The sequence below is a fragment of the Salarias fasciatus genome, chromosome 7, assembly GCF_902148845.1.
Source record: "Salarias fasciatus chromosome 7, fSalaFa1.1, whole genome shotgun sequence".
NCBI lineage: Eukaryota > Metazoa > Chordata > Actinopteri > Blenniiformes > Blenniidae > Salarias > Salarias fasciatus.
Window position 1 is genome coordinate 3,445,709 of NC_043751.1, and position 12,025 is coordinate 3,457,733.

General features: G+C 50.4%; 1 protein-coding gene across 2 annotated transcripts in view; it reads left to right on the forward strand.

Moving 5' to 3' along the window:
* met (MET proto-oncogene, receptor tyrosine kinase) overlaps nt 1-3,988 on the forward strand; it is a 61,852-nt gene extending 57,864 nt beyond the window's left edge. For both annotated transcript variants that reach the window (XM_030095632.1, XM_030095633.1), the window contains one exon: nt 966-3,988. In XM_030095632.1, coding sequence (XP_029951492.1) covers nt 966-1,257 — 292 coding nt within the window. In that variant the 3' untranslated portion in view covers nt 1,258-3,988. The remainder of the gene's footprint in view (nt 1-965) is intronic.
* The last annotated feature ends 8,037 nt before the right edge of the window (nt 3,989-12,025 follow it).

A 12,025-nucleotide genomic window follows, 5' to 3' on the forward strand; every position in this document is an offset into this window, starting at 1 on the left:
TAGTTCGCTAGTTAGCTAGTTAGCCTCAGGTCTACAGTATTTCAGACGGTTTAAAGCTTCATTCCCACGGCTGGCAGTGAGCGACTGGAGGAGTCCTGAGAGGAAGAGCTGGGTGTGAGGTTTCCCTCTGCCCTGCTCACTCCTGGTTGACCTCTGACCTCAGTGGAGGTGCGGGCAGACGCCAGCGGTGATCTCACACAACGAGCAGATAAGAGGCTGCGATGTAGAGCGGTGGGAGTGTTCAGGTGAGAGGGAGGCAGAGGCCCCGAATTCCCCGGCCGTAAATTAAACGGAGGCGTCAGGAGGGATGCACGTCCACCAACATTCCCCCGAACGGATCCGCCGCCTCAGGTCTGAACAGAGAGCTCCATGCTGGAAAACCAGACCCCGGCCAGGAGGCTGGTTCAGCTTATGACCATGACTCACAGCTGATGTGAAAAGTCAGATCTTTTTTTTTAATATTAATCAGAGTTTGTCTGATCTGCTCCTTCAGGTAAATCACATCAGGCAGAAATCACTCTTAAAGTAAATCCTCTCTCTGATTAGAGACTGTATATTAAGACAAACAAAAAAATAACTGTAACAGCATGATTACTGGATTACTGTGAAAATGATTAAATTCAAAGCTTTACATCCGAGTGTAGAGAGATGGATGGACACAATGAGGCTACAGAGAAACACAAAATCAGTTCAAAACAGACAGAAACTGCTTTAAAGAAACATCATACAACTGCAAAAAAAAAAAACAAACCTGATATAGAGAGACATGAAACACCTCCAGAGAGACAAAACAATTATGACAAAATGACTGCAAAGCAATAAAAGCAACATTAATGAGGTCAAATATGAACAAACTGACCTCAAGTCCAAAAATAAATGAAACTGGTAGAACTTCCCGCTGGGGCTGCTTGTCTGTGCTGATTGCTGCTGGGACGGTTCATTAACCCCACCCCCCGCCCTTCCAGGTACACGGTGATGATCGAGTGCTGGCACCCAAAGCCGGAGCGCCGGCCCTCCTTCTCCGAGCTGGTGTCGCGGATCTCAGCCATCTTCTCCAGCTTCAGCGGCGAGCACTACGTCCTGCTCAACACCACCTACGTCAACATCGACAAGATGAGCCCCTACCCCTCCATGCTGGGCTCCACGGCCGCCGGCCCCGCCCCCGCCCCCGCCGCCCCGCCCTCCCCCTCCGCCTCCGCCTCCCTGCCCAGCCGCTCGCCGCTCTTCTGCCGGCTGGAGCGAGACTGCTGCACCTGAGGGCGGAGGAGGCGGTGGGAGGGGCGGAGGCCGAGAGAACTACTGTACCTGATGAAACACTGGACGCTGCTGCCCAGGAGAACCGTTCACTCACTGTATATAGACTGAGGACCCTCCCCCTTCTCCCGGAGCTGCAGCCCCACCCCCTCCTCTACCTGCTGCCCCCACCGGGCCCCGCTGTACTGTGAAGGTGACAAATGACAAATGGTGTTGATGTGGTGTCACCGCTTGAGAGGCGGGGGGGCTCCGAGCCTCGGGGGTGGAGGGTGGAGGGTGGAGGGTGGTGTAAAGACCACTGGACGCTGTTCGATGTGTGAGTCGCCTGCCTTGACTAGACAGATGTTTCCCGCCTGGTTTCTCCTCTGAAGCCTCCGTGGTGTCAGAGTCGCTCCTCGTCTCCTGAACCTCTCTGATGTTGTGCTTGTTGGATCGGTTGACCGCTCCGCCCCGAGACTCTCCTCCGCCCGCTGCACCGGCGGTCCAGGCCGCCTCATGTCTGCCAGATCTGCATCTGCTCTGCTGACCTGGGCTTTGCTGACGGTGAACACGGACAGAAGCCTCCGTAACGTTTGGTTTGTTGAGCTGAAGGGCGTCTCGGATATCTGCTCAGATCTGCTCCAGACTCCACAGAGACTCTGCAAATCCACATGAGACCAGCTGAGAGCAGGTCGGATCCCAGGACTCCCTTCACAGAGGGGCCAAGGGGGTCCAGTCCTGGTCTTGGAGGTCACCTGTCCTGACTGCTTCAGTCTGATGATGATGATGTCATCACCAAGCGCCGAAAACAAACCAATGAGGAGCTGAGGACAGCAGGACTAGGACCTTCCAGGACCAGGACTGGACCAATATAAAAGAATATAATTGAATGTTTGAAGGCCATTTGTGTGTATTTGCACATTTTTGTGTTTCAACTACTAATCAACCAATAAGAAAGGAAATTTTATGGTAAAATCGGATAGCTTCTATTAAAAGTTGGGTTCAGATTCAGACCCAGATGAAGATCCTCCTCTGTTCTGAACCTAATTTTAGAATCAAAATAAATGATAGTGTAGCTGTTATGGACAGAGGGGTGTGCGTCAGTCCAGAGCCGTATAGTGAAAGAGTCACAGCGATGGCGTAACAGGCGCCATTGTTTTGTCCAACAAGTGCTAAGTCGCTATATTTGAAGCCTGATGTCACAAGTTGTGAATATTATTTGAGGCTATTATATTCCTAATAGTAATACAAACGTGGCTCTATGGCCTGACAGGATGGATTTTGCTCTGTAAGAGCTTCATAGACACCCAGGTTTTTTCAGCCTGTAACAGATCCAGTCTATCACATTATCAGTAACTGTCCCTGAACAGTATCCAGGCATGTTGCCTCAGTTTGACGTTTTGTTACACTGATGGGTTAAAACGGCCAGTAACCCAGGAAAGAAACAGCACAGAGACGACTGCTGGACAAAACATGGCGGAACGGAACGTCATTGAGGCAGCTGTCTCACTATCCGGCTCTGGATCAGTCCACCTGGAACCAGAAAGACAGAGACAGTCAGTCCATCCTCCTGATGTTCAACCAAAAAAACCCTAAAAGTGAAGATCTGCTATCGTGTTTCTTCTATTTCCTGTAAATCTCTCCTTTCATTGCAGATAAAGAGGCACGATATGAACCGAAACGTAGCGTGAAGCAGCAGAGTCGGTGGATATGATGATTGTTTCACATTGTAGAGGATGATTTGTCTCAGACGAGCCTCCCTGCCTCTGCAGGCCGCCATTATCTCCCATTAATTCATCGCAATGCGATTAAAGCGCGCGCCTTCGGTGTGGTGAAATGCCGCCTCTGCGGTCTGCGTAACGTCTGCTGCGATACTCGTCTGTACCGACGTGAGCGGAGGCCGGCGGCGAGCGGGAGACGTCGGCCTGTGAAGTCTCATGGTTTCCAGCCGATCGGCTGCGACTCAAATGTAAAATACGGCGGAGTGAGTTTTAGCTGTGGCGTCGTCAAACCTGCAGCCGTCTGTCACCGTCCATGTTCCTAGCGTCGCGGTTTGTAAATACTTCAAGTACCGATGCACAGATTCAAATCTGAGCATGAAGACTTGCTAAATGTCAAATCTAAATGTAGCCTCAGTGGTTCGGGTTTTAGAGTTAATGCTCCAATAATCAGACTGCACTGCTGCTTCCTGTCTGTGAGACTCGTGACACCCCCCTGTGGCCAGATTTGGTATTACCAGCCGGTTAGTCGATCCACTGCAGCGTCGTGTCGTTGTCCATCGTCGTTTTTCAAGCTTTGGGAGGCTGAAGCGTGACTGGCCGGTGGTCTGTAGCACGTGGCTCGTTGTTTCTGATGTGAATGTCTGCTGATGTGTTGACAGGTATGAATGTTTGCTATGACAAGAAAATTGCTGTACTATATTTTTGTATTGATGATGAGCCTTTTTTTTTTGTTGTTGTTTTTCTTTAAGATACAGTCCAGTGTAAAATCCGGTGGCGGCAGAACGGGAGCAAAAAGCCACTCGGTCAACTTTTTCCCATCTAGTTTTTGTTTCAGACGAACCACTGCCATTTTTCTGTAAATACGGAGAGAAGAGCTCCAGCGAGGATGAATGGGCTCAGAGACTGCTGGGAGCTCGCTGTGCTGAACACTGTCGGCTGTGTGTGTGTGTGTCTGTGTGTGTGAGACTGTCCAAACACCCTGAAGGTACCTGTTCCTGTGTAACGTCACATCGGTGTAATAAAGCTGTAGTACCAGAGTCACCGCCGTGTCCGGCCTCTCTGTGCCTCCCGAACAGCTGGAGGAGTCCGTACAGCCTCAGCTGTGTGAGGAAAACACACATTTCACAATGGACAATGAGATATTGTTGGTGAGTTCTGGAAGATGGACGACGGTTTGTGCACCTGACCTTTCACCTCCGGCTGCCCTCCCCTCCGTCTGATCCGTGAAGGTGGTTTTCACACCATATAAGGCGTCTCGGGGTCGGAGGACGACGGTGTGATAAATCCTGCTGAGGAGATTGAACTCTCTGGCATTGTTTTTACTGGCTGTGATAAGAAGAAGTAAGTCAGGCGTCCTGACGTATATCGGCTGGATTAGAGACCGAGGGGCGGAGCCAGATCCATCCCCGACCTGCAGGCAGGATGCTCTGAGTCGGATTCTCTCTCAGAATGTTCCTCGGGTGTTACGGCTCAGAGTGTTTCCTCAGACAGGTTTCGCAGACAGGAAGAGTTTTCTGGCTTTTCTTTGGATAATTTTGTTTTTCCTGCCACACTGACCTCACGTAAAGCTGGGAGTCGAACCCACAGCTCCTTTATCACCAAAAGAAATGCTTTCAAGGCCAAATAAAACTCACCTGAAGCCTGTTCGGCCTTCAGAATTAAACACAACACGGCTGGATTTAGTTCAGCAGTGCATTTAAATTCTGTATCTTATGTTGTATTTATGAAGCCTCATCACTACACTTAAACTGACATTTTTACTGGATTCAACAAATGGAGCCTTTTTTGGAAATAAGTTTTGAATTTTCCAGCTTTCCCGTTTAAATTTAGATGAATTTTACTGTTTTAAGCTGTTTATTTACAGCAGTTTTAGTGTTTTAACCACTTTAGGATTCGGGATTTAGGATTTCAAGTTCACGATGAGGTTCAAAACACAAACACTCTTCATTTATTCCGCCATGTGTTTGATGTTTGTGTGAGATCGCGGTGGATGGATGTAGGTATTCATCGTTCTGGACTCTGAACACAAAGGAGCCACTTTTCACCCCGAGCGACGGAACAATGAAGGAGCCGCGTTCTGACGCCGCTCTCTGTTCCTGGTCTGCACGAGGAAAAGCTGCTGCCTTCGCGTGATGAACGTCACACACATAATGCACGGTGACTCTTTTCTGCAAACAAGACAAAGAAATAAGAAATGAAGGGAAAACTCTTTCATTCCAGCACATTCTTTTAGATTATTTGTGCTTTTTTGAGAGAGTGAGCTGCTAAAAGCTTCTTCATGCGTGAGTGAAATGAAGGTCAGAGTTTGATCAAGTCATCAGGACGCTTGGCGGCGAGCGGTGGAAGAGCAGGTCTTTCGGAGGAAGCGCCAGATATTGCTTCATTTCTGCCAGATCTTTGACGCGTTACACGCTGCGCGTCGAAGCCCCGAGGAGCTTTTAACACCTCCACCATTCCTCCGTCTGAATGGAAGGAACAGGTCCAGAGGACGAGCCGGAGGCTTTCTCCACCTGCAGAGAGCCGAGTATCAACAAGCAGGGCCAGATTCCACCGCCGCCATCTCCTGCACCTCCACAGCTTCTGTTCCGTCTCTACAGACCTCCTGTTGCTCTCCAGGCGTGTCAGCCTGTCCCTCCGTCTCCTCCTGCAGCTGACCCTCCTCTCGCCGGTGAACAGTCGTGTTCTCAGGAGAACCTTGAGCGTCCCGCAGCGGCGTTCGTCCTGCAGGAGTCTCCAGGTGACTCAGCGGCGTCGGTATGAATGTTCTGAGGAAAACTCCCCCAGACTGACTCACGCAGACGCATGTAAGGACCAGGTACAGCATTCCACAGCGGGACTGTTTGACCTCTTTCAGTACGAGCTGACCAGCATGAACAGAGCCTGAAAACCAGACACTCCATGAAAAAACACCAGCGTCAGGATGGAAGCTAAACATTATTTCACTGAACAATAACAGAGAAAACACACTGAAGGAAGTCTCGTAGCATTGATTAAAAATGCCAAAACACATGAATTCAAATACCTTCATTTAAAATGTAATAGAACAAATGAGCACATTTGACTTTGATTCTGAAATGGATTGTTCTGTAAAGACCAGTTTCCAGGTTTTTCTTCGTCATGTTGTTGGATCAAAGCACCTGTAAGAAAGTAGCTACGGGAACGCACAAACACACACACACACACACGCACACGCACAGTCTTGTATTTCTATCCTTGTGGGGACCGTCCATTGACTCCCATTCATGTCTAGCCCCTAACCCTGGCCCTTACCCTAACCCTAACCCACACCACAATAAAGCCTAACCCTAAAGAAATGTTTTTGCACTTTTACTTTTTTCAGTAACAACAACATGGTCAAGAAAACACTGTTTCTCCTACTTAGGACCGGAAAAAGGTCCCCACAAGGCACGTCGTTCCACGTTTTGCTATCCTTGTGGGGACATTTGGCCCCGACAAGGATAGAAATACAAGAACGCACACGCACACACACACACACACACACACACACACACACACAAACGAAGCAGCACTTTGAAGCTCTCCTCCTCGTCCAGCTGCATGAAGAGTCACAGAAGAGCGGCCGGCCTCCAGCAGGGTCATAAACGGCCGGTTCTATCGTCAGACCTGACATTAGAAACATCCCGGGAGGACGGTTCAGCTCCAGAGAGCCGGCGAGGAGCAGCCGGAGGGGAGAGCAGCCGCCAGAGGCTTTGTTGTGGTGAAGCGAGCCGCGGACGGGATCTGTTTGCTTCACGTCTCGTTGCTGTAGATTCAGAAGCACCTGCAGGGTGAGCAGGACTGCTCTGGCTGCTCACCGCACGCCTCAGAACACCAGCTGGGCCACTTCAAGAGCTGCTCTGCCACCGTGCGGGCGGTTTAACTGACCACGTATTGTGTGATTTCACCAAACAATTCAGCATTTTTATTGATTATGTCAAAGGAAATAAACAGGTCAACACTTAACGCTGCTGATTCATAATAAGCTTCAGTAAGGTAGGTCATCCATGGGCCACTGGGGTCACATGACCTTGCTATCTCCGTTTGGAGGCTAGCTGTGTTGAAACCTCCAGGTCTGCGGGACACCTTCACACACACGTCAGAAACTCTTTAAATCCCAGCATGGAGGCTCAAAGCTCTGCTTCAGCCAGAACTCTCATCGTCTCTCCTCCAGCGCTCCATGGCAGACGCCCAGCTGAACCCCCTCCAACGCCGCCGAGACCGCAGAATCAGAGACCACACTGAGTCAATGATCGCCGTCAGCTCAGTGGCGTTTTATGGATGACTGGAGTGTCATTTAGAGACCACTTCCACCCAAGATGTGCCAGAAGTGAAGCCTTGAGCGACTGAGAGTGGCCTGGTAACAGATAACATAACCTTTAACACGACTTCGAGGTCTGATCTGGAACCAGGCCAGAAAACGAGCCAGACTCACACTGTCTGCTGGAAACTGCTGGAACGATGGAACACAGACGGGTATCGGCCAGATCCTGCACAGATACGGTGATCCGCCTTCCCACTGACAACAAAACCCTGGTAAAACCGTAGAATGAGCTGCTGACTGGATGAATGGATGAACGGGTGCAGTCCTCACGTCACCTTTCACCCATTAACCAGCCGGTGAAAGAAAGAAAGACCTGAAGGTTCCTTTAACTTGAGCAGTTCAGTACAGATCTACATCCTTCTGTTTCTGTTGGTTTCATTTATGACAGACGTGTAAATACATCATGATTAACCCATGAGGCGATTTGTCTCTGTCACACTTGTAAAGTCAGGAATTAGTCAGCGAGTCCTGAGCAGAATAACTGTGTGATCGCTCAGGCGGACGTGCGCCCGGCGTGGAAGCGGCGATAATGCGGACTGGGAGTGCTGGCTTAGCTAGGAATTCCAGGGGAGTGCGATCACAGCCAGGCTGGCGTTGAAAGCTCATATCTGTGGTTTTAGCGTGGCACCGAAGTCCCAGAAGGCCGCGGGGAGGGGAAGCAGCGAGAGTTCTTTCAGATAAAGCAGGACACTTGACGACAGAAGTCGTTTTGTATCAGCGCGTGACGAACGAGAGCGGGATTCTCAGGAGCTGACGAAGAACATGGGACCGCATCGACAAACGCTCTCATGCTGAGAGACATACAAGTAATAACAACGCTGTAATGCTGGGGAAACGCTCCAGCTGTCTCTCAGACCTGCGGCAGAACGAAGGGTCTTCCTGTCCTCACAGGGGATTCCAGCCAAACTGACCAGAACAGGTGAATCCTCAAGTCTTCTGCTGGAAACCAAGTTTCCCCTCGAAACTCTGGCAAGGCAATGAGACTGGTGTCAAATTACAGACACACGTGAAGCCTGATCAGGCGAGTGGAGGTGGAAGAGACGGTCCAGTCTGACTGCAGGAGCCCGGGAGCCTCGCCTGGCGGTTCCAGTCACACGAGCCTCTCTGCAGGATGTGGGTTATGCTAACCTGGGTTATTGTTGACTCAAAATAAATATTGATCTGAGGCCACAGGCACACAGTTCAGCAGAATGACATGCTCATCAGCTAATAAAAGCCTTTCAAAGGAATCTTCAGTGTCAGGTTGGAGCTGGAACACGCTTTTTTATGTCATTTGAGTTGTTAAACCAAAGAGGAGCAGAGGGCGTCCAGTTAAATACACCAGTGTGCTGGACGTTGCTCTAATCTGGTGAGTCTGACGCAGTGTGACGCCGTTCTCGTTCTGCTGATCGCTTCCAGCTCTGCTGTTCCTCTTGCTCTGGGGTTTGTCTCGTCTCACAGTCCTGGGGCTTCCTGAGCGTGTGTCCGATCCACCACCGCTTCCTTCTCCGTGTTCGGTGTGCCATTCTTTCCCACAGACCTTCACTGTGGTTTACCCAAGAGGATGGAGTGAACCAACACCTGGATCCTGTCCGGCATGTTTGGTTTCAGTAGAGAAAGACAGCTTTAATAAAGATCTTCAGCTTGGTCTTCAGGTGAAGCTTCTGGATTTCCTTATTGGTCATAGAAACAGAAAAGCAGATGGTGCAAATCAAAGGGAATCTTAAGGGCCAATCCCAATTCTACCCCTTACCCCTACCCCTTACCCCTACCCCTATGATATGCGCGTTCACGAGGCTTAAGGGCTATCCCAATTCTCCTTTTTGAAAAGGGGTAGGGGTAAGGGGAAGGGCTATTTCACCCCTTTCAGCGAAGTCTGCATCGATGCTCCCTATTCTCAATAGGGGTAGGCGGAGTTTCACATTGGCCAGAAAAAAACAACATGGCGCCCACCACGGAGTCGCACAAATGTAAGATTGCTTTCTGTATACTATTTAAAAAGCTATAAAAAGTGTATTTGCTTCACTGAATTTATAGATAAACTGGCGTGACAGTGTCCCAGTCATGGATTAACGTTTTAGCGCTGCGCAGCACCGTTTCCAATCGTGAATTTGTAACTTCTTTAGAGCACTAATCACTGAATTAATGTCATCCTTTATCATGTTTTTAACGTAATATGTTAGATACAGGGACCCCCGATGAAACCCGACTGCTGATTCAGTTTAGAGCCGGGTTCCTCAATTAGCGGACCGCGGTCCACGACCGGACCGCGGCACACCTCGCTGCGGTCCCAGGGCAAATGTATGGAAAAGAAAAAAAATCTTTCTTTAAACGCTCCATGTTCGTGTGAGCACCGTTCTGCACCGCGCCGCTCTGCGCGTGGTGTAATCGCTGCTTTGCAGCGCGCTCCGTCGCACCGCACTGCTCAGCAGTCCTCGGTATCGCTTTTTTGTTGTTATAGGAGCGCGGCGGGGCTTAAAGGGCCAAGGGGGATCCCAATTCATAGTGCTGCAAAGATAGCCCTAGCCCTCAGCCCTATTCTAAAAGGGGTAGGAGAGTGATAGGGGTAGGGCTAAGGGCTAAGGGGTAGGGGTAAGGGGTAGAATTGGGATTGGCCCTAAATGTAGATAAAAGTAAAAGAAACGTGAAGGAAATATACTGTAGTGGTTGAAAAGATTGAAATTAACAGCAAAATAGGCTAAATCAAATCATAAAATGCCGTGTTCTGCAGCACATCATCGTCATGAAGTCAGCCGATCAACAAGGTCACTGAGACTGAGCCGACCCAGAGGCATGATGGGCCGTCAGCCGTCATCTCCCCGCTGCTGGAGAGCCCTTCATCTGCAGGTTCAGAGGCCTCCTCGGGTCAGTCTGAGGCTCTCAGCCCTCATTTCAACACCGCGGCTAATAAACTGGCACAAAGCAGGCTCCAGCAGATACTGTCGGCAGGTGAAGAAATGTCCTCTCGGCCTGATTCAGGCTTTGATGCCGTGCCAAGAGGGCATTTCTCACAGCGATACTCAGAGAGGGGCGGCACACACACTGAAACCTCTGCTGCTTCGTATAAACGGCGTTCCAGCCTCCTGGTGGATCATTGTCCCAGGTGGGAGCAGTGTAGCGAGTATCTGAGGTGACTCACGGCGGCCTCCTTCACCTGGGGGGGTAAGAGGCTCCTGCCTCCACACTGCAGGGGCAGATCACAGGCCTTTTTGAATCCTCCGGTCTGATCCTGCGTGTCTCGTCATCCACAACCTGGAGCTGCACAATTACTGAGCCATTTGCGGTGATGACAGGCCCTCAGTCAGGAGCGAGACGGGCTCTGATGATGATAATCGATAATAATTGAAGCGTTCAAACATTCACTGAAGAACAGAACTTTGAAAAGAGCCCTGGGCTTCTTTTTTTATATATTTATACCGAGAACGCAGCATGAAAAGTGTCACAGTGAGTTCAGAAGATGAGTAATCAAAGAGCTGGTAATGCTGGGTTAGACGACTCTATTGTTCCCTCGCCGTGGATGAAAGAGGCGATGAGGGATGGACAGAGCCAGGCCTGCCTGGTGCTGTAATGGAATGGGCGGCAGGACTCACCGCCTCGATGCACGGCGACACACCGGGGAGGGTCTCCACCGGCAGGACCTGAAAACTCCTCCAGGGCCGCCACACCTGTCTGAACACCGCCTCCGGCGTTATCACGGTCCTGAGGCGAGACGGCCGGAGCTCCAGGAGAGAAACTGACTGTGAAAACACACATCAGAGACATGAAACAGGACTGCAGAACCGAGACCCGAAACAGGAGCAGGGATCATGAGACCAGACGCACAAACACAGAGAACCATGCAGGGATGAGACGTGACCTCCACAACATCAGCAGCAGAGCAACTGTATCTCTGGAGCAGCATCAAGCCAGGAGAGGGAAAAGGCTCATGAGGAGGTGAACAGAGACTGAGGCGCTCCATCGATTCAGCCCCCGACTCTGGAAGCTGCTGTGTGATCTTCACCTCATTCCTCAGTCACTATAGAGCAGCTGTAGAGTCGCTATCGAGGAGCCGTCGAGCCACTATCGAGGGGGTGTAGGGCCACATGTGGCTGCAGGTAGCAGACCTCTGATCCATGTGGTTAAATTCTTTGAACATTCTAAAACTAACACTCACTCCACCATCTGCAATAATATTTAACCAGCCCCTTTGTGAACCCTGCCCTCCTCTGCCTCCCACTGGGGGGGGGGGGGGCTCAGGGTTTTCTCCTCAGTTTAAAGTTACATGTTAGAGTCACTGCTGGCAGAGAGCAGCCATGATTCACCGGGTGAAGCTCAGGAACAACCTCAGCTCACCATCTAGTGGCGAGCAGTGTGACATGCACCAGAGGCTCCACAGAACCAGGCCGCCGCTTCAGACCGCTGTGGAAAGAAATGTTAGAAACACCTGAAACCAAACTGAAACACAGTCTGAAGGTTTTCCTCAGATTCCAGTCAGAACATTAAGACCAGACGTTTACTGTTTACACTGTTATCACACTGTTCAGCCACCTCAACACTCGTCACGTGTGTAAATTTTGAGGTGTGATTTAAGGCTGCAGTGGGGTAAACTGTCCAGGTGTCGGGGGAGCGCAGGAGTGCCAGGTTCATTCATCATCAGGAAGCAGGGAGTCTGGTCTCAGCGGTGCATTCTGATTAAACTCATCCTCCAGCGGAAATTCCTTTTTTTTTCCACATCAATCAAGCGTCTTTCTCTGGGAGTCACAGTGCTGACAGGTCAGCTGTGGGATTTGGA